Source organism: Strix aluco, chromosome 4, assembly GCF_031877795.1.
Source record: "Strix aluco isolate bStrAlu1 chromosome 4, bStrAlu1.hap1, whole genome shotgun sequence".
Taxonomy (NCBI): Eukaryota; Metazoa; Chordata; class Aves; order Strigiformes; family Strigidae; genus Strix; species Strix aluco.
In genome coordinates this window covers 122,438,171-122,461,527 of record NC_133934.1, presented here as the reverse complement: position 1 = coordinate 122,461,527, position 23,357 = coordinate 122,438,171, and the positions used below count along the sequence as shown (strand labels likewise).

Below are 23,357 nucleotides of genomic sequence, written 5' to 3'. Positions count from 1 at the left end.
CTCCTGCCATTTCATCATCCATTTCAGAAGTTCATTTCCAAATCTCTATAACCATTTGCAAGTTGGTTTAAAAAATATCGTAAGAACAAAAATATTTGAGCCAGACACTGAAAACAGAGTGCATGACTGCACCATATGTATTACTGCTCCAAAATGCTCCTCCCTTCTCTCTTCCTTGTGTTTCTACCTGTTGCTTTAGACCAGACACTGCAGGTTTATGGTAAAAGGAGGTTAAGGGGCATTTAGGTTTTGGGCTTTCCACCTAATCTTCAAGGGTCTATTTATAAAAACTTTCCGTATGAACTATATAGTCAACTGAATTTTAGAAAACCACATTTTTTTTTCTCAAAACTAACAATTAAAAGTATATTTTTGTTTCCATTTATGTTTGATGCTACTTTAAAGCTTAGCAGTGCTAAGATACTTAAATACATGAAGCTGAGATCCTACAAACTTCATTCAAACACTTGGCCCTACAAGTCCCACTTGTCCAGGAAAACCTTTTCTACTGTGTGGAAGTGTTAGCCTTCTTCTGTCCCATAGATATGTAATCATAAAATCAGAAAGGGTAGAATCTTCTTTACTGTGTTCTAATAGTTTGTTCCCAAGGATAAAAAAGCCAAACCAACAGTACTACATTGAAAAACAGAAGCATATCTGCAAAAACAGAAACCTGAAATTCGCCTTCCGCGATTTTTTCAAGGAGTGATGTGCAATACAACAAAGAAGATTGCTATTGAGCCATTTTAAAAATAAAACCAAGTATTTCAGAAATCCTTTAAAATTCTTTGATCTTTCTTCACAGATCTGACCTGCTTTGGAATATTGAAAGGACAGCCCATCACTGCAACATACTCATGCAAACACATACATTTTAAATTTGTCTTGCAACACTATGAAGAACGGTATGCTGAAGAATGAGTGCCTTCTGATCACAGTATGGCACTGAGACAGGCACAGTGAGGCAATGGGATCATCACACATACTATGAAGCTTTCAACCTTAAAACAATAATAGCAGATACTTAAGAATGACCTAGTTATGGAGAAATTCTTAATAGTTTTAATTATTGCAAAGATTAAATATTCACTGTATAAAGTGAAATACTCATCTAGTTTATTTAGCAATGCAAACAAATATCCTCACTGGATTTCCATGTTTTGAGAGCACCTTAAGACTGGGAATAACATGAAGTTTTTCTAGCTCAGATGATTCCTGTCCCAAAGTTAAAAATTACACCATATGTCAGGAGTTTTCAAAAATCTTGCTGATGTTATATATATATATATATATATATGGGGGAAAATACTGGTAATTTTACTCAGGAAAATCCATAGAAGAAAATGGGAATTTTGTCTGAAAACAGTCTACCACATTTAGCCCACTGAATCTACAGCATTAACAAAAATCTACTGTACGTGAATTCTGTTGAATTCCAGAAAGAGTTTCTGTAATTTTACTAAAGATTGTAAACTGTTCAGTTCTCATATGTGGTTTTGCTCCAGACGAAGAGTCGGAAGACCATTCTGACTAGCGAGGAAGCCTTGTGAAATCATTTTAATGCAGTTATGGTCCAATACCAACTCCTGTAGAAATTGGAGACCTTCAAGTACTTCAATTTGGCTGATGTAGTTTCCTAATATAGCAAGAGTAAATGCATGGAATAATCTTTAATGGATTTGGATTCCTTTCCAGCAAAAATTACCTCAGCAGCTCATGAACTTTCTGAATTATTTGTATGTTGATTTGGACCACTTCAGTGACACTGGACAACAGTGTGTTTGATTTCATCTATCTATCTGCCATCTCTATTTAAAGCAAAATATCTTCCTAAAAAAAATCTGGGCATCTTGAGGAACAAGACTTAGGTTAATCATTATTGTCAGTATTACTTATAATGAGAAGAAAATTTCCTCAATGTGGAACTTGCTGCAGGCCAGGAGCTGACAAATATATCTTCCATGTGCTGGTTACCCTGCTCTGCCCTTGTCTTGTAAAAGACAAGTGAGGAACAGTGGAGCAGTATTAAAGAATTTCACTGTTCAATATCTGAAGAATCTTGGAGTCATGGCAAGAATTAAACCTAGGATATCATTCTTATTGGGGTCAAGACCAGAGAAAACTGTGTCTCACAAATTCAAGGCATGGAGTGAAGAAGACTGGACATAAGGAAAGTACTGTAAAATGCTTGAATGAATGTACAGAAAAGCTGCTACCACCTACTCTGCATAAACAGAAGTTTCAAGTGGTTTAACATGCTAAACAGTAGCTGGGCCATGTTAGTAATTCCATTATAGCCCAGATTAAAATCTTCCAAACTCTGCATTTTCAGGGAGGGGCAGGTTTTCTCTAAATTCTGCATCCCTAAACTAATAGATCAAACAAGAGTATGATGCCACAGTTTTCCTTGGACAAAAGAACATCAGCATCTCCCACCCCCCAAAAAAATTTATGAAGAGAATATATGGATGACTGCAATTTCACTAAACACTGGAACAGGTTTCATAGGAATTACACCTGTATATGTTAAAAAAAAAATTATGAAAAATGAAACAAATCTACTACTTTGAGGTGGAAATCCTCCACATATAAACCTCTGTTCTGTGGAAGCTAGGTCAGGTTTTCTGGAAATCAAAAAAATAAAGAAAGCCCCCTCCTCTGCTCACAGAAGTCTGAGGACATGAAAAGAAAACAGCTGTAAATCGCTGCTAGATTTAGTAAAATACTTATGGCAACCTTTGGGTGTATTCTCACAACAGCTGAATGACAATAGGGCAAAATAAAATAACATACACTGTTCTACTAATTTGTAAAGCTTCATTTCTGTTATGCCTGACCTGTAATTAGGTAGCATGAACTAATAGATTAAGAGAGAGAAGGGAAAAAAGGGTTCTAATTTTAGCTTCGCTTCTTCCTTACAACCCATCTAATGAAACAATGTGCTTAGCAACCTCAATTTCCATTGAAACACTAAGTATTGGTGATTGCTGAGCAGCTAGTGACTTGATTACATTCACATATCACAAACAAAACAATATCTAAACTGTATGTGAATAAGTAATATTAATTTGTATTAAGATGTGTAAATATGTAAATTTTATGCTTTACACAGGCTTATCTCAAAAGGCTACAAAAATTAAGAGCTAATTCAACTTCCAAAGAAAGTGCCAAGAGGATCTGGGGAAGGTTTAAGAACATTGATGTTCCTAGAATATCTCACAATTGAGAAAGAAGGCAACAATCATTAAAAAGATAGTATCCACTTAGTAGGAAATTAAAAGCAGCTATAATAAATGGAAAAATAAAGAAATTGACAGTAAGAAACAAAAACATGCAAAAAATTGATGAAAAGACCAAATGCACAGAAGGGGACATCAATGGCTTGTAGTATTAAGAATAGTGAGAGAGAGTTCGAAAGTATATCAATATCAAAAGTAATCCTGACAATGGTACTGGATCATTACTAGCTGAAGTTGGTAGAAGTATCAATAAACCTGAAATGAAGCATAGTTGTTCACTAAATTCTTTTGTGCTGCATTTGTGAGGAGAAAAAGGGCAATGTTATTCATATCACACAGTAATAATGAAATAATTTCCATTCCAGTATTGATTTAAAGGTTGTTAAGTAGCAGCTATCAAGCTAGAATCTGACATGTTTAAATCAGTGACTCTGAGTAAGTCACATTTGAAAAAGCTGGCTGAGAAACCTCATGGAGTATTTATGTTGACTTGCACTGAGTTTGGGAACATCAGTCAAATCTCAGTGGCCTGCAAGAAAGCTAAAATTTGTCAATATTTAAAAAGGGAAAGGGGATAAAAAAATCCCTCCCACCAAAGAGGCTCTTTTTGAGCCCCCAGTCTGTATAAAGAATGTTAATCTCTTACGGAGAAGCAGATAAGCAAAATGAGCACAGAAATTTGTCACACTATGACGGAAGCCCAAACAGCCCATATCCATGTGTGCTTCTGCCAATACCCTTTTTCCCCAGAAAACTGGAAAACAAATTCATGCTTTTCCCACACTCCAGGTGCTGAGCATATGCAAAGAATGAAGACATGAAGAGCTGCGTGACATCTTGAGAAGTATGTCTCACAGCAACAACAACTAGGTTTTGCAGGGTTTTCTGATGCTCTGTCACTGTTACTTCTATAAAACTTGACCAAGGTATAGAGGGAACTCTGCATGGTGAATTTGCAAGATTTGTCTGATACGATAAAACTGAATTTGACTATGGATGTTGCCTTATCCATGCAGAAATAAGTAAATGAATCCTGACAGGTCCCAGAAGTTTCAGTCTTGACTGAAAGAGTGCACAGATGAGAAATGCAAACTGAAAGGTAATTTGAAAATGCTCTTTAGGACACAGGCTGATCACAGGTTGATGGCAGAAGGAAGAAGAAAGAAGTATGACTGTCTCCTTCAAAGGATGATGAAAAGAATTATCAAAATGAGTAAAGGAAAAGAGGTTTAATGGCAGGACGAATGACTGCTTAGACTACACACAACATTGCAGAAGAACTTTGGATGAATATACAAAAGCCTTCTTTATGGTCATAAAAGGTATGGTAGTCTGAACTGGCTAAACTCACTGATTCTAACAAGAGGCTCTGACTGCCATCAGAATACTATACAGTGTAAGGCAGCTGAATTTTCACAGGTCAAGCTCAAGGGACTGAAATACTATCTCAATATATTCCCCAGTATCTGAATATATTCCTAAAAATTTTTAGTATAATGTTGTACAATTTTAAGTAAAGAATGAAACCAGAATATCAGTGATAAATTTGAGCAGAGATACATGTCCATACTCTCCCAGATCAAACCAACAGCCAGAGAGAGGTAGGTGGTTCCCTTACTCAACATGAAATCCTTTGTAGGAAGGTGAAAAAACTTCGATATATGCCTAACCACCTATGTAATAGGATCCAAAGAACAGATGACAGCAGCCTGGTATAGTTAGTCTGATGAAGAAGTGGCCTAAAAAGTTGTTCATAAAGCACTTAGGAAGGAAAAGCCAGCTAGATGATGCCAAACATACTATACACATGCAAACCAAACAAATCTACTGGGTTTCTTCAAGTTAGGAGGGGAAAAAAAATGGAGATCCAAAGCTACTGACACTGAAGACACCTCCCTCCTCCTCAGTGGAGTAAAGGAGAGATAAAAGTATATTTTAAAAGCTGATGGTAGCTTTCTTTCACAAGTCCTTCCTGTCCATAGCATTTTCAGTACAGCTGCTGCCTATTTGTTACCTGATTAGGCAGCTTTTGTTCAGGCAGAATTGATTCAATGCAATTGTAGTTCAGACTCACCTGTAAAAAGGAAGCATGATTAATCAAACAGAATGTTTCTCTGCTAACACATTGCTAACACATTAGCAAAGCTGCCAATTACATTTTTCTGATTCAGAAATTTGATCTTTAGAAAGATGATCGGTCAGTTTAAAGTGCTTAAAAAAGTTTGGTGCAATTAATTGATTTTGGATCAGATTACTGCAACAATACTGTAAAACTGAAACAGTGGTTGCAATCAGCTTTGTGCTGATCGATTGCTGCTGTTACAAAAACCCATGAACACCGGGTATTAAAGGAGATTAAAGACTGTATTTTCAATCAAAGGAAATTAGTTTATCATTAATATTATTATGAAAAATAGAAAGGACTGTGTCATGAACCCACCTTGGCATTAGGAAGATTAAACCACTGAAAGACATGAGATTATTTTTCTTTAAGTTCACGCCACAGACATTTCTAAACTGGTCTGCCAGCACCAGCTCTACAGCTCTGAATTAAGCAAAAAGAGACAAATATGGATTTAGAATACAAGTAATATAGAAAAATAAGATAGAAATGAGATATATAGCATGAGCAGATCCATAACATGCTGGCTTTGGGGTAAGAGATGCAACATGCTCCTATGAAAGAAGCACCCTAATGAAAATACCACAACAAATTCACAGTTCTTTTTCCAGTAGTAAACAATTGATTTGACTCTGACACCAAAGGCAAGGGCTTTCAACAGGCTGCTCTGTTTGCTTCTATATCACATTACTGAAATTCCAGCTCCATACCTCTTAGGCTGTTTTAGTTGCTTTCCAGCAGCACTGGAGCTGTAATTGCTCAGATGGAGTATTCCATTCTCTGCTTACCCTGAGGCCTGCCAAAGCACCACACAGGTTGCAATTGTGTACCTCAGCTGCATTGAAGCCTGCTTGCAAGGTACTTGTTACTACTTAATGGTAGAAGCAGGATACTCTACTGGTCAGAGAGGCATTCCTCAAGTAATTTTTAGGCATTCATAATTGTGCTGTTGATACATCTCTTCAAGAAATTCAAGGCTTGGAATTGTAAAACCTTAAAAGGCACGTAGTCAGTGTTACAGTATTGCTCTACAACCTTTCACAACAAAGCCTCCAGAGAATGAATGTCCTTGCAGAAAATAATCCTGACAAGAATGTTTAAATACTTGTATCTGTTCTCACATCTTAATAAAACAGTCTCTTGAAACCAAGAGTCAAACTAAAAGGAGTTACAATTTCTTTATGAGCAACACCTACTCAATTCCAGCATATATGACACTGATATTCCTGGCATGGTGATACTGTTGCTGTAGGCCTTCTAGGCTATTTAAGATCAAAAGATGAATAATATAAAATAAAATATAAAATTAAATATAAGTATGTCTCTAAGAAGACAAATACATACATACAACCCATAGAAATACTTTCCTAACAATTAATATCAGGGATGATGTCTACAAACAAGTGTGACTAGTGCTGTGTTGCAAAACAGTGACTGTCCCACTGGGTGCACATACCAGTGTTCAGTTAAGGATGCATTTAATGTAACCAAAGACAGGTCATTCTTGCTTTAAATTCTGGTAGACCTACAATGAACAAGACAGCTTTTTCAGAGATCAGAAGATTCCAGAAGCAGTACTGCAAATACACACATGTCTGTTCTTACTTTGGGCAAATCTGTTCTGAAAGGAACTAAATCAGAGGAGTTTTGATCAGATAAAATCTCTCTTCTAGATATACTTGGTTTGGAGCCAGTACTCTATCTCTCCTAGACATTTTCTGTCAAACTGTGTGCAGGCAGCACCACTCCCTAAATGAAAAATGGAAGCATCTAGAGAAAGAACATTTCTTCAACATAATTCAGAAAGTAACCCTTTGTAATGAAAAATTACACATTTTATGGATCACTCAAGGGAATTTGGCCTACAAATGCTAGGGAATTATCAGGCATATTTGCTAAATACAGATTCTAGCTTAAGATTTTGATGTTGTATCCACAGTATTAGATGCTACTTTTAATAGATAATACAATTCTGAAAATCACCGCACCTGATATTAGAAGCTGTCCAATTTAATTCTTGCATTTCTGTGAAGTCTGAATGTCCCAGTCCATCTGCAATCATGTCAGAGGTGATTTTGCCTCCAAACAAATCTTTTGCACTTTCTCCTTCTGTTGATTCCTGTTAAATGAATTTGAAGTGATGCCTACAATATTAATGCAGATCTAGAACTATGATAGTAATAAAGGCAAGAAACGGTTTACAATTCAATGAATTAAAGAAGTCTAAAATCAAAGTAACTTTAGAAGTGTTATTTTGTCTTTATATGAGCAGACCTGGATGACTGTTTTCTCCTGGAACAGATTAATGGATATAGTCTGTGTTCTTTCAGTCAGTTTACAATATAGATTTGTAAGTAATGTATACTAATTTAATAGATGTTAGAAATTATTAAGCTCCAAAATTACAGTTAAAGCCTTGGAAACCCTAGCATGTGCCAGGACACTGTTGTGCTAGGTACTATTACCAAAAAAGGCAATTTCTACCCCAAAATGACTGAAGAGAGACAGACAATGGAGTATTACAGAGTATATGAAAAGATTACACACATATTAACAAGTCTGATCAGTTGGGTCTTGATTTGTTGAAGAACTGTTTTTTAAAAAGTTATAGTAATAATCTGCATACAGAATAACTTACTACTGCATGCCATCTAAGACTTTGAGAAAGGGAAGACAGAATAATACAAATAGTTGGTAGTGATCTTGTTTCCAGGCTATTCAATTTCTACACATGTCCAAAATGATCAGATTAGTTAAACCTTAAGTAGAAAAAAGCACAAATTTATTAATATAACTTTAAAACATCCATATATAGGTGCATTCAGACTACTTTATTTTCAGCTCCTTCTTCAACCATCATGACTCAAAACTGAGAAATCACTTAACAAAATACAGATATCTTAATTTAGATTAATAGCACTTTTCAACACTCAAGCCACAAAGAAAGCTTAAAGGGAGTGAAAAGTATACTGACATTGCCTTAAAAGCCTTTGTGCTCTCACACAGTTTTACAGAATCTGAACATAAATAAGAATCAGGGCCTCAGTCTCCAATTAGTCTTTGAATCCAGCCAACGAAGCTTATAATACATACATTAGCATTCCAGGTAAGCTGAAAAGAACTGGAACTGCTGCAGGTGTAATTGTTTGTAATTTGACATGAGCTGCAGAATTATTCCAGAGACAGTAAACCTTGATTTAGCCTACCTAGTATAAGGGATGTTTACCTCTGCAGAATATTTTGAGTCCAATCCACCTGGAGGGTTCAGTACCTCCTTCTCAGGAGTAAGTATCAATCCAAAAATGTTAGACTGGGGTTCTCAGTTCGGGTTCCACTGTAAAGATGGATGAATGCAGCACCCACAGGCATTGGGTTATACTTATTTATACTTATATATACTTCTACTTATTAAGTATATTTATACTTAAACACAGAATTATGTTTAAGTATAGTTTCCTCTATACTTGAACAGGTGGGGAAACACTGTATTTCTAATGTAATAAAAAACAAATTAGTTTTGAAATAGTAAATACTTACCTTTAAATGATGTATCTCTTGTTGGTAAAAAAAAGTTATTACTTAAGTATAGCTCTATTAGGGAGTAAGTTTTCTTTAAATCAACTAAAAATATGATTCTGTTGTTCTCAATGGAAATGTAATGAGGATAAGACCGATTTTCAAACACATGTCTTTTGAGACTGATAAGATGGTTATTATTTATAGTATGCCTTGTAAGTTTAGTGAGCTTTGAAATTCCTTGAAAATAAACAAGATACACTTAGTATAAAGTGAGCTGTAACAGAAGAAGGTGGCTGATACAGAATTTAAACCAGTTACAAGTGACATAGTTTGTGTTACTGGGTACAACTGTAACTAAATCAAATAGATCATTAGATCAAATAGATCATTAAACATAGATAAATATGCATATTTTCATAGGAAATAGTTATTTTGCTGGAACATAACTGTTCTGCCTCACTCCCTTTCTTCAGTTGTGCTAAAGATACACTCAGATTTTTTCATATTTGAAAAGCTCACTCTGTTGGCAGCGAGTAAAAACTCATCCTCTGTAATATTTCACTATAAAGAAACACTTTTACTGTGCCCCAGCTTAACAGCCTGCATTATCACTACCACGGGAAATATACTACCATCTAGTGTTGAAAAGTAGTTTTCATCTAAAGTGAGTTCTTCGAGGTTAAGACAAGACTTTAGTCTTTCTATTGTTGTGAGAGTGTTGTTGCTAAATGATGCCCATGTTAAATGCTCCAATTTTTCCAAGTTGGAAATTTTGAAAAGTGTTGGTCATCCAGATTTAAGACAGTGATCTGTAACAAAACTCAGTATCAGAATTGAAAGAAACCGAGCAGTCAATTAAATCTGTAAATTAATTCCACCTATTTATTCTGTGCTCTGTTTCTATGTACATTTCCTACTAATATCAGTGACAACTTCTTGGATACAGGATGTGATATTACCCCATTATACCACAGAGACACTCATCTTTAATAAATTTCAAAAAAGTTCAGCTTCTCCTTGAAAAACAAGAACTCTACAACGCAGGTATGCCAGCTCCCAAATGTACCTTTGCAGTTGAAGCTATCTGAACATAGACATTTTTTTCTTGTCTGCATTAGATCTTAGATAGTTTTGTTCAATTTAAATCCTTCTGCAATACATGATTATTTTATCAGCTGGTCTGCTTTACACATCCTCATTCTACAACAGGACTTTAATGGAAACAGGATTTCAGCCTAACACCAAGACTGGATATTTAGTCTAGAAGAGACTGAGTGCAAAGTCAAAGCGGAATTTATCCTAACGTTGTAGTTCTTCATGCTTTTTATATACAAACTAAATAGTCTTTTCTCTCTATCACAGATTAACAAATTCAGTAATTTTCTTGTCTGAAATATTCTTGAACAGAAACAAATAAATGTCAATACCAAACATATATTTTGGTGCTCAGGTTGTGAAACTTTCTTACACAGGATCTGACTTTAGACACCTGGCAGCAAACTTCCTGTAAAGACAAGGCTGTCAGTGATCCAATCCCTAACCTGTTTGTATGACTATGACTCCCTCTTTCCGATAATACTACAGTATGTTAGCCCATCGTTGCACAGTGGAGAAAAGAAAAGATCAAAGAGTCCCAATCAAAAAATTCAGATTGTATCGTAGGGGCCCAAAATATCCAGTATTGTATCAAGATTGTATCTAAGACAAATAATCACTTACGTATTCTGTGGCATTAGACTGGCTTTGGTGATGACTAAAGAATATTTTTTGGCTATATTATTTTATTTTCCAAAGTATTTATCTTACCCTTTATGAATCCCTTTTCTCTGATGTCACAAAACTTATATGACATATGCTAAAGCATTAATTTTGCTGGCGTTTTTTCTAAATATGAATTCCCTAATGCACACAGAATGAAACACTACACTTATCAGCAGAAGTGTGTTTTCCTCTAGCTATTCTATATTCTAATAACAAATTGGACTGACAGAGGAGCTTTTAACCTTTCATAGTGGGTAGATTAACATGATTTCAGCTGATGGATCAGAACAGGTTAAGATGACCTTGGATCTTCCTCCACTGACTCTTGAGGCTTTTTGATAGCTCAGTTTCCTAAGGAAACAGGGCTAATGTGACTGTGCTATCTGTATATCCACCTGCTAGCCTCACCACTAATTTTTAAACCTATTGGTGAATTTTGGCCTATCTGCTAGACAAGCACCACTTGACTTCCTACAAATTCCATGAAAACGAGCAGCTGAATTAGTTATAAACTGATGATCCCAGTAAGGAAAGGCTGCAATATTGGCTCAGCTACAATGCCAGAGGATTCAGGAGAGACCTGTTCTGAATGATCTGAGAAACTCTGAGAGCTCACGCCTGATTAGGCACTGGATAACCCAAAGACAAGGCTCTTTATTAAGGCAAACCAATTTCCTTCAGTTCTGCTGCTCAAGTGACTGCTTAATTAGTTTATAATTTAGGTAGTCTTTCAAGGTGAGAGATAACATTCAAAGGGTTAGTCTCAATGTTTGCTGGTTTGAAAATAAACCTACTAGCTTTATTCTCGCAATCTGTTTTTCATATTGGTATTTAGTAGAACTCGGTGAAATTTTAATCCTGCCTGATCACAAGAAATGGATTAGTATAGAGAGTTCAATATGCATGTGGTAAAGCTCATTTGGCTTTAGACATGAAATATGGCTAAGCCTCTAAATTTTAGGGCAGGGAATATTTGAAGGGTCAGTTTTAGGAAACTCTGTTGCTATATGCATTAGAGAATTTATAGAATTTACTAGGAGAGCTAATGCTTCAACATGTTTCAACATTATACTTTTGTGACATCAGAAAAAAGTTGGGTTCAAAATTGTCAGAATAAATAAGCTAAGCATAGCTACTGAACTTTCTAATGAAAAATTCTCAGGGCCAATCTCTACTGATCAGGGAGAGAATGCAAAGCAGCTGGCTGCAATTTCCTGAATCAGTCTGGGTCTGTCAATATCCTTGCTACCAGTGTCCTTGCTCTTTAAAAAGTTGCTCAATATTCTTGAAGTTTCACTGACACTCTCCTTTAAAAAACTTCCAGAGCATTTTGAATTCCTGGAATCCTTAAATGAAGCAAGTAGATGAAGGATAGATGAAGGACTTTGACTTGTCTTAAGAGGCAATTCTTTAAAAACACAAGCAAGTGTATCTCATAAGCATGTCTTTTATATAGCCTTGGTGTTTTAAAAAAGGCAATTTTCATATGCTGAAAGCACTCATGAGCAAAATGAGTGACACAAAAACTTAAGCTAAAAAATGTGAAGGCTAGTTAGGAGAGGTTTAAAGATGCAGAAGGTTAAACACTAAACACTTCATCATTACACACTTTTTCATTTACAGTTAAAAAAATCTTCACCTTTTTAAGTTTACAGACTAAAGCAAATATTCATGAGCCCTTCTGGATCAGGCTATGGCCCTTTTACTCCACTACAGCAGAAGTGAATGAAAAATCAGAAAAAATATAGCAGTGAGAATAAAACAGTTGTTAGAAACATGGATTACTGAAAATGAAAGCTAAAAATGTCAATGCAAATTTGATGGCTAATACAATCAGAGATCGTAATCAGGACCTAATGATATTCAAGCAATGCTATAGGCTTGATCCTATCTAAGGATTTTAAAATGATCAATTAGAATCCAGAAGAGGAAGATCGTTTCAATGCATATTTTTCTCTGTCTTTGGGAAGAACCATGATGAGATGCTCATAATTTACATGGATAAAAAAATACTTTGTATTTCTTTAATAACTAAAAAGAATCTAAAACTGGAACTACTCATGTTAACATTTTTAAAGCAGGAATTTTTCAATCAAGGATATTAATGAATCAGTTGAAGAACTTTCTGAGCCACTCATTTTATACAAATGATAGTATACTTGGGAAGTTCTAGAAGGTTATGAACAAACTGAAATTATAATAGTATTGAGGATCAATAGGATGATCAGAATAGATCAGTTAGCTTGATACCATCCTTAGGTATCATAGAAAGGCTGATATGCAACACAGTAAATAATTACAAGTTAATGGACTCTTTAATAGACACCAATATGGTGCACAGGAAACAAAATTAATAATAAATTTCTTTTGATTAAAATGTAAATGTATTGATAAGATTAATAGCTTCTGTCTGAGAATATAATAAAAAAAATAATTATATCCAAAAGTGAAAGTAACTCTTGCTAAACAGACAAAAACTATTCTAACTATAGAAAGAAAATCACCACTTTAAAGAGTATTTTTATTGATGTTCTGTTTTAAATTCTTTTACTCAGTGACCTAGCAAAAAAAGAGCAGAATTCCCTTCCTGGTAAATTAGGAGGTGACATAAAGATGTTTGTAAGGTCAACTATAAACAACAGTTTTATAATGACTAACATGATGACCCTATTTAAAAAGCACATTTCTGCATAAAACAAATTGTAAATTATGTAGCTAGGAACAGAGAAATTCACACTCACACTATCTCAGGAACACTGAAAAGGACGAGAGCTAATGATAGAAAACCAGCTGAGCATGATCTTGCGCTGTTACCACAAGGACAGGTATGTCAGCTAATATTTAATCACTGGACTAGTGAGTAGGATTAGGCAAGTGGAATTATTTCTAGGTATGTCATTATCAGTCCAGTGCTGGAAGTTTGTACATAGGTTTGTAGGAGGCCATATATAAAAAAACATGTGGACATATTGAAACATGTTCAGAAAGGAACTAGAATAATGTCATGAGAATTAAAAAACCACTTTATAACGAGACACTTAAGAAGCTCAACCTAACTTAGTTTCTTTAAGATAAGATAAAGCGGGTTGATTTTGGCTAAATAAGGAAAAGACTTCTGGTTCTTTAGAACATCTGGTTCTGCTCCTTTAGAACACCAGATAGAGACAAAATGAGACCCACTGCAAGAAATTTGATAGTAGCCAAATTTATATTAGAAACAAGATAGAGATGATAGATAGGAGAGACCTCATAGATTCACTGTTGCTTGAAATCTTTAAACAAACACTTAAGAGTGGGTTTCATACCAGCAAAACAACATCAGCAATGGAGGTATTGCCATCTGTGGTGGCTGGCTGGGCTCTCTGGTAGGATGCAATTAATTTCAAACTACAGTAACCCTCTAAACTGTTCGGTGACTCATGTCCCCAGACTATTTTTGTTTCTGCACAATCTACAAAAGGAATGTTCAAATGTGGTCATCATCTGTACTGTAGATAAGCAAAGTTAGGTGAAATTAATCCTAATCTGAATGGTTTACTGTAAAATCTGCTGTAGCTCAAAGGGATGGTACAAAATTGAGGTAGCAATTACCATGTAATGCTTTCTTGTCTGCTTTATGCATAAAGTCAGTCTAGAGAATGTTATTAGTATCCCTTGGTCTTAAAAATATATTAATAGTAAAAAGACAGTTGCACTGCAAAGTAAGTAATTTAAATGCCCTCTTCAGTGTATCCTGGACCTCCTGTGAGGCATCTGGAAACAGACATTCTCACAGCTCAGAGACAACATAACTATTAGTTAGACTTGAATGTGTTCAGAAATATTTTTTAACCAAAAAGCATAAAACCTTTAACCTAAGACAGCAAAAGAAACTTTTACAGGGATTAATCTAAGTGTTAACCTTAATACAATAAACAGCATCAGCCCTACCACTGAATACCAGTTATTGTGATGCATCTGTGAATCTACCTTGATCTTGCAAATTTGAGACAGAATTTTAGTGCAAGGAAATACGCTGAGAATGGGAGTTTTTTCTTCATCAGTCCTAGTATATTCTAACAGAGACACCTGAGGACAAAAAAAAGAAAACACTGTATTAAGGATATAATGTAATCAGATATACTATACATACTTCATAGCATTAGTAAATGGCATAAAAATCCTGCTATTCTTGGAAGGGGAAGGTGATATAATAGTAGATAGAATAATTCATATGTGTAGTCAATTTAATAGTTTTGCAAGACTCCTACAGATCTTGCACAGATCACATTTTTAGAGTTCTCAGTACATAAAACAGAGAAGGTGGAGCTCATTAAAATGCTAACCATAGCCTGTTTTCTGTGAAGATATTTATCCTTTTTTTTTTTTTTTTTCAGAAAGTCATGATCTTACTCAGCACATGAGCAGATACAGTTTACTTGTGACTGGGCTGTGACCATATAAAAATTGTGTTAGCATAATACCAAGTTCCCACCTATACAGCCCACCTATATTGAGCCAGGTAGCTTAGAATCAGCCAAGGATTCAAAAGTGCTTTGGGATATAGACCAGAGCTTAAGTAAAACAAGTTTGTGCTCAGGGGTTGGGAAGGATTACTTCATATCTGCATATAAAATACTCTGAAGAATTGCCTGACCTTAAGACAAAGAATTTGGCACTAGATACTTTAAAAAGTATGTAGAGCTGTTGGTTTATCCTGTTATTTTCCTCTCCATTGTTTCTACTTGGCAAACGTAGTTACCTTCTTGTATTTTGAATTCAGCAGAACTTGAACATGACTGTTTCCAAGATCATGCTAGCATAGAATTTTAGGTACCAGCAGATCAGTGAGATCAGTGTTTAGTAAATAATTTCTGACCTACTGCCAGAGGCAAGGACAAAACTTCTACCTTCACAAAACTCAGAAAACAAAATGTTCTCTAAAAAACCAGGTGCAGAACTATTCCTAAAGCTTTCTTTTTCCACAGCACTTGCTGTAAGTTACAACACAGAACGTCAAACCTGGGTCATCTTTGGTCCTGCAATACATTGTAATGCTTCTGCACCTTCTTCATTAGAAATCAGGACTCCATCTAGGTTAGTGTCAGCCTTTAATAGGCCAGTGACATTCAGCTGAAATGAGGCTGGCTTAAAGACAGACATTTTTTTAAATTGCCGATATAGTTTACACAGAAGAAAGAGACTTGCATTTCCTTTTTCTTTAGTGTACTGTCATCTGGTGGACGTCAGGAGCTAGAGGTTTGCTATGATTTTCAACAGAGCCACTGTGTCATCTCTGCTTATGTAGTTTGCTAGAAACACATGAGACAAGGTACCTTTGGGCTACTTTTGATTGTCCTGATTTTATGTGACATTGATGGTAATAAATTGCTCTGGAGTCACATAGGAAAACTCAGAAGTTTACTAATCTTGTGAGGCTCACTAATACATAAGATGTATTTATAACCTAGGAGTTTCATTTATGACATAGATATACTACAAAAAACAAAGAAAGCTTTATAGGACATGTGAGAAATGTTTAAAGGATTTAGAGGTGTCACTGAAACCTGAAGACATCACCACAAACCTATCCTATACATACAGAATATGTTAGACTGCCCACTAGTTTACAATATAATACACGAAATACACACTTCTCAAATAATGAATAATAATGTCTTTGTGAATGGAATATAGATATATTTTGAGAGCCAAATAAGCCAATGCAATCACTTACGAGCTAGATAGTAGAACATCCTTGGAGAGGGAGTAAGGATTTTCTGCTTTGCTCTGAACTAACTAGACATTGTGGCTGGATGCCTAAGGAACTCTGGAGAGGCACAGGTTTAGTGATGTGTAATACTCAAGAGTTACCATGTTGACACACAGAGCTGATGGCAAAGAACACAGCAAAACTAAAAGTTTTTTCTGATAAAAACCTGTGTAATAACAACAAAGAACCAGAGACCAGAAATGGTAGCTCTTATTATTTCTTTTTATATCTTAGCATGTATTGAAAATATACATTGAAGTTAATTGACACGCTAAATAGACAAGGCAGCATCTTTTTGGATGAGTCCTGGGTGCCCCAGTGGAGTTGTGTTTCCTGTGTGGGTTTGTTGTTCAAATTATTTGAGAGGTGTTCTATTCAGATAGTACTCTGTTTGCCTGACTTTGACTTGTACAAAATACTAAATTTATAGTATAAATAATAAATTAAATGATGTTACACAATCATTAAAAAAAGCTTGTTAAAGTGTCTTTCAATGCCTCCAATTTGTAAGGTTTAACTCTGCTGACTCTGACTAAGCCCTTTAAATAATGTTAAAATGTACTGATTCAGAGGGAATAAAGAACAGAGAGAAACATTTGTTCCAGAAGCTGGTTGGGCAATGGGAATGAATGAGAGTCAGTAAAAGGGCTGAGTATTGGCTTTCTTGCCAAAGCTCCAGCCAACACAGCTGTGCTGCTGCAGACAGATACATGCAGTAACAGAGAGACTAACAGTGTACTTTCACATCCCCAAGGCTAGGAACTGTCTCTGCTCCCAGCCCTTATTCAGTGCAGCTGAGACAGCAAAATTAAAGCCAGGACTTGGTTTTTGATATCTGGCACAGGCCACCAATAAATTTAATTCTTAAGGGAAGCAAAAAAGAAAGGAATTATGTCTCAGAGATGTCTCAGCAAAAATGACATGCAACTTACTCACTTGGTTAGGCTGTGACTACAAAAAGAAGTGAAGGAGGCCCTGTGCGAACAAAGATGCTGTAACATGATCATAAGGCTTCTTACATTGCCAGTGTCTTAGAATTAATAAGGTGCAGGACCAGATTTTAATCCTTTATAAGGTCATGGTTAGAATGCTTTCCCAGGAAGTTCAAGTGCTGGTATGTACCTTATGCCATGGGTTGTGTGTGATGTCAAGACTAAGTTGGGAGTGTGTTTATGTAAGATGTTTGTACCTTCCCTGGATTTTTTCAGCTGGTTCCAGCTCAGGTTGAAGAAATTCAGGTTTGCTTAAGCCTCTAATGCCCTCAAAAGTGATCACATGGTTATGGCTTGCATCAAAATATTCCCAGTTGGGCTGCAAGGCAACGCAGGTTTGAAAATAGTTGTATGGCCAAAAGTGTGGCAAAACCCCCCTCTGATTAAAGTAATCAGACACATTTAATCTTTAAACAATTGGATCCAGTGCCTGGAATTCCCCTTGCTCAGTATTGAGTCTGTTGAGGGAGACCTAGTGTGCTCCAGCCATGTTACTCTATTTGTTAAAATGAAATGACCATTATAAAGGTCAGACGGGTGATCAAGTGATATCACTGTAATACTGTGGTTCAAATTAGAGACAATATCAACGGGCATCAAAACTGTGGGCTGCTAAGGATATCACAGTATTCATGATCCTAGTTTAATCTCCCATTTTGTTCCCCTCTGTGCATCCTGGCCCAATCCTGTCTGGTGAGCACATCCCACAATGTAAGAATATTTATGCTAGTAAATGTTCCTTAAAAAAAAAGAATTAAAGCTCAATTTCTCACCAGGTCATAAATATTATTTAAGGAAGTAAATTCATTAAAGTTGATGATAAGCTTTTGAAGTGTTTCAAGTCTAGAGACATCCTGCAGAGTGCTCAGGCTGTTCCCATTCAAATTCAAAACCTAGACAAAAAGTAGATCAGAAACAACAATTTTACCAGACACACAGCCAAATTCTGTAATATTTCAGGGCTGCTTTTAAAATGAAAAAGCTTCAGCTGATGGAGCGCAACTACTGGTAAACCATAAAAAGTCTGTAAAATGTGAATACAAACCAATGTGAAATAATGAAAAGACAGTAAAGGCTATGATGACTCTCTTTCACTTATCTGAATACTATTTATTCTCTAACTTCTCTCTGAAATAAAAGTGACCTGGCTAAGACGGGGAGTCAGACAGTCAGTCAGTTCATAGGAGAAAAATAGGAACCTCAGTCAAATCTCGCTACAATGAGTGGAAAGTTTCTCACTGACTTCCACAGAAGTTTTATCTGGCTCTGACAGAATGGACAGAAGAGAATCAACCTTAAACCTGGGCTTCTCAGGTTGTGTTAGTAGAACAGAATTTAATTTTACCTACTTGTTTGTTTTTTTTTTTTTTCTCTTGATCTGTGAAATTCAAAGCTTGCCTCCTAATATCAGCAGGAGAAACAAAGTTCATACGAGTGTAATGTACTCAAACTCAGTCGTGTGTTCTGGCAGGAGCAGTTCATGGTCAGACACAAGCCACTCACAATGCCAATGGCTGCAGTCACAATTTCTCTGTTCCAAGGAAGCTCACATTTCTAAAGTGAAGGAAACAGGGTAAATATACTATTGCTTTTTAGCTCACTTTGGTATCTATTTCAGAATGTTAATGAGTCAAAGCTATCTCCTTCCACAAAGATGCATCAGTTTTATTCCTTTCTGCCATTAGACTTTCTCTGCCATACAGACTCAGCCACAGGCTAATAAAGGAGTTTAATTTGGCTCTCTAATACCTTATGTAGAATAAGCAACTGTCAGATTCCAGCATGAAGATCGCAGCTGTCAAAGACTAGCTTAGATCCTGAGAGCATGGACAGCTCTCCTGCAATGCTTTCATTGCTGCACTGTCCAAAACTACTCCATCATATTACAGTGTGATCACCTTCCAAATCAGTTTTCATTTCCTCCCTTCTAAGAAACCAGAAACAATCCCTGTTCCTTTATAAAGGGACAGATGTTGCTCCCTGTTAGCATCTGACAGTTTGGAGGGTATATTAGAATGAACAGGCAAAATTATTACTCAATTCCCACTCAGTTCTCTTGCATAAAATAGGGTTAAGCAGAATCTATCTCTCAGAGGATACATATGATACAGAGATTTAAGCTGGTTACTTATAACAGTGTACTTCTCAGCAGCAATCATTTTTATTTAGCTTAAAGATAAAGGCTGTGGATCTTAAGGGTGAAGATTTCCTCTGTGGAATATGCATATTGCCCTTCGCAACACTCACTCAATCCCACTTTACAAACAGTGGGTATGAAACTGCATGAGATAAACTCCTTTTAGTGGGGACTAATGACAGAATAGCAGTGTGGCACAGCGCAATTTCACTCTGTGAACTAAACATGCACAAATATTTATTCAAAGAGGAATCTTCTTGGTTATTATTGTCTTTGAAAAAAGGCACTTCAGCTTTTTTCACTTTGAGCAGAGACTGTGTTCTGATGAATGAAACCTCTTGACAAAACCCAAAGTCAAAGATGAGTTTAGAATACAAATGTTCATTTAACCTTAACTTTATGCTAAAAAGTGCTGTCACAGATGAAAGTATTTCACACAGTTATGACTTAACAGCAATTTAAGATTCATTAATGGTGTGAGGTAGACCAAGGTTGAATTTTAACAGCACTTAAGGATTGATTAAAGATTAACAAGGTGATTTGGTAGAATATATTAGGATTAAAATAGTGATAGTATTTGTGTCTTTCCTCACTCACCTAGAAAAGATCAGACATATCTAATTATTTCTCACATATCTCTCATAGATGCTTCAGACTCCTGTCTGGGAATTACTCCCAGTAGCCGAAGCCCTTTGTGGAGCTTCCTAACACACAGAAATGTCACTGGGACAGATTTCAGCAAAGTTTCAGAGCTCCTTTCAAGGCTGCACATGCCACCTCATGGCCATCTACAGTATTTACAAAATGTCCTTTAACAGCAATTATACAAGCCATACAGCATATATTTTACAAGATCTTTCCAAACCTTGCATTGTCATGCTTGAATGACTTCTCAGGATCACTGCTGTTTTTGCCTTCTGCTTTAGCTTCTCGTTTCAGAGATGTTCACATATGCTTAGACTGTTACAGAGAAGGAAAGCTTTTTTTCCTGTCAGGCTGCTGCAAAGCAAGGGCCAAGTATCTTTATTTGACTGAGACCATCTCTTAAAAATGTAAACAAATTTAAGCAGCATGAAAATATTGTTATGAATTATGATAAGGGATGGCAGGCAGAGAAAGCAAAGAATAATTAATAAGAAAGTAGTTTTTAGTGTCATTATTCCAACAGAATGAGATACAGGCAAGAAAATCAGATTGTTAGCTCTGTGGGACAGGGCCCATCTTCTGTATGCTGTCCTACACATCTCAACTCATGAGTTTTACTTTTTATTCCTGACTCTCATCCCCACCCCACTGGGAGGGGGAAGAGTGAGCTAGCAGCTGCATGGTGCTTAGTTGCTGGCTGGGGTTAAACCACAACAGATGCTTATATAGCATTTAACACCACAAAAAAGAATTTCAGTGGGGCCTCTGCAAACTAGCATGATATAAACAATAATAAAGCAAAACTGGACAACAGATACTGCATTTGAAAATACAACCTTGCCACCCAAAAATCAGATCTCTTCTCAGAGCAAAAAGAAGAAAAGGAGAGCAATGGGGACTAGAGATGAGTTGCCCTGAATTAATTTTCCTACTTTCTATTCTTTTCCTTCATAAGTCAGAATGAAAACTTCCTCCCCTGAAATATCTCCATCCCTGGAGATATTCAAAAGCTGTCTGGACACGGTTCTGCACCGCTTGCTGTAAGTGACCCTGCTTGATCAGGTGGGTTGGACAAAGTGACCTCCAGAGGCCCCTTCCAACCTCAACCATTCTGTAAATCTGTGAAAATACTTCTATTCAAAATTTCTTAGTCAGTCATATATTCCATCTGTTTAGCTGTTTTACAGTCTGGAGATGGAAGGGGTCACTAGGACAGAACTGACAGTTTCTAGGGTTATGACTGGTCTGAAAAATTGGATCTATGCCAGAGGGACCATACATTTAGGGCTAGGTATCTGGAGATACCAGAGATAAATGGACTAGGATTAAATTTAAGATTAAGGACAAAGGAGGCAGTGATTTAGAGTTAGGACAAGCCTTGCAAGCCAGGACCTGGGATGCTGTATTACTAGAACTGAGACTGAAGAACTGAAAGCCCATGCTATGCTTTGTGCTAGCACTGGTAGGAAGAACAAAATAATAACAAAATAATATTGTGGTCAAACAAATACAAATGAAAATTACAAAATAAATGACTGAAGAAACCACTGAGCCAATCTGTTCCACAGGCAGTAAATACAGGTGCTGCAGCTGTTACTGTGGAGACTTCCAAAGCAGTCCTGCATCAGCCCCCGCAAGCTCTAGTGGGAGGCACTGATGAGAAGTGGTGAGTGAGAAGAGACAATCTGCAACAAAAAGAGAAAGGGCAAGGAAAGGACAAGATGATGATGAGAAAAACTGGAAAGCACTAGTCATGCTTTTGCCACAGATGGCATAAAGATGTGAAGAATGCAGCAGAGGTAATATGAAGAAATACAATGAGAACAGAAGAAGAAAACAAAAGAAAGATTAATAGAAAAATGATGAAAGGAGACAGGAAAAGAGAGAAGCACTTTTCTCACTTTTCTGCCTGCTCTCTTCTGTGCTATCCTTTACTAAACAACAACATTCTTCTGTCCACAATGCAGCATACCGTATGCACTTCCAGACCCTGGAAACTAACCTCCAGCATTTGTAGCAGCTGCTTTTCCTTAACTGGCTATTCAGGGTTGCATACATAAGACAGAGATTCCATCTTTTCTCATTAAGAAACTACAAATAGAAGAAATAGGGAAAGATTCCAGGTTTTCATTATGCTGTTACAAAAGCAGGCAAAAGACAAGAATAGACATTCTGACCATATAAAGTTTATACATTGCACAATATTTACTAAGGATAACAGACTATAATTAACACAAATTCCATAATAATGTTCACAGTAATCATGAGATCACTTGCAAGACTTCTTTTTTTCCCCTGCCTCTATAATCAGTAAGAGTAGTCTCCATGTTCTGTATTACATTAAAAACCCCATCTATGTATTTGCCTCTGGAACTACAAGTCTTGTCTCTGCTGAAGATCCCTGGCGGGAAGGTAGCAATAGCATGAGAAGAAAGAGAATAGAACAAGAAATGTTGACAGCAGATCCAGAACCCCATACAAATACTACAAAACTGTTGATAAGTTATTTTCTTCTTGAAATTCTTTTTTCACTAGGATGTAATTTCTGGTGATTTACAACACTGCAGTTTGAGCACCAGCAGGTTAGTGTGGGCATCTGATTAATTATTGCTGGACTTCTCTGCCAAAATAAGCATCTGACCATGAGCTTTCAATTTAAGAACAGTGTTGGGCTGATAGTTGCTACTCAAGGAAGATGCATAAATTGCCTGTCACCAACTGGAATGGGGTCTAATACATATGAATGGAGCTGATCTGGCTAATCCATACTAGGAGCTAATGCAATGACAGTTTTTCATACAACCTGGAGGATATCCTACCAGCACGATACAGAGTGCACTGGGTAGCTTCCTGAAAAGTTCTGTTCTTTTCAGCTAATATGAAAATAGCTCCTAAAATCATCAGCTGTGCCAATCTGACTTCCCCATGGGCCAAAAAAAGTGCTGGAAGTGGGTAGCTGAATTGTCCGATACAGATTACTACCTCAAATAATTTCAGGTAAAGCTGCAAGAATGAGGGTTATTTTGTGTTTCCAACTTTATGTGAAGAATAGCAAAGGGTAACAAATCTGTTTCATTTTGTATTGGAACAGACTAGAAGCTCAATAGCGGTGTTCAGCTATGGGAGAAAATAAGTTTTAGCTAAAGGTTTATAGGAAAAAAATTGAAAGTGGTACTATCCACAAGATCAT

At 36.3% G+C, this 23,357-nt stretch overlaps 1 protein-coding gene across 1 annotated transcript in view; it reads right to left on the bottom strand.

The window, feature by feature from the left end:
* LRRC9 (leucine rich repeat containing 9) overlaps positions 1-23,357 on the bottom strand; it is a 40,447-nt gene that overhangs the window by 5,293 nt on the left and 11,797 nt on the right. The window contains 24 exon segments of the mRNA XM_074821310.1: positions 1,147-1,215; positions 1,419-1,636; positions 2,224-2,356; positions 2,904-2,914; positions 5,193-5,313; positions 5,676-5,784; positions 7,350-7,480; positions 7,846-7,855; positions 8,000-8,120; positions 8,899-9,117; positions 9,513-9,659; positions 9,662-9,689; positions 14,572-14,709; positions 15,643-15,768; positions 17,516-17,550; positions 17,553-17,631; positions 17,633-17,704; positions 18,159-18,278; positions 18,818-18,939; positions 19,284-19,312; positions 20,403-20,466; positions 20,469-20,508; positions 20,510-20,521; positions 22,140-22,241. Coding sequence (XP_074677411.1) covers positions 1,147-1,215; positions 1,419-1,636; positions 2,224-2,356; positions 2,904-2,914; positions 5,193-5,313; positions 5,676-5,784; positions 7,350-7,480; positions 7,846-7,855; positions 8,000-8,120; positions 8,899-9,117; positions 9,513-9,659; positions 9,662-9,689; positions 14,572-14,709; positions 15,643-15,768; positions 17,516-17,550; positions 17,553-17,631; positions 17,633-17,704; positions 18,159-18,278; positions 18,818-18,939; positions 19,284-19,312; positions 20,403-20,466; positions 20,469-20,508; positions 20,510-20,521; positions 22,140-22,241 — 2,256 coding nt within the window.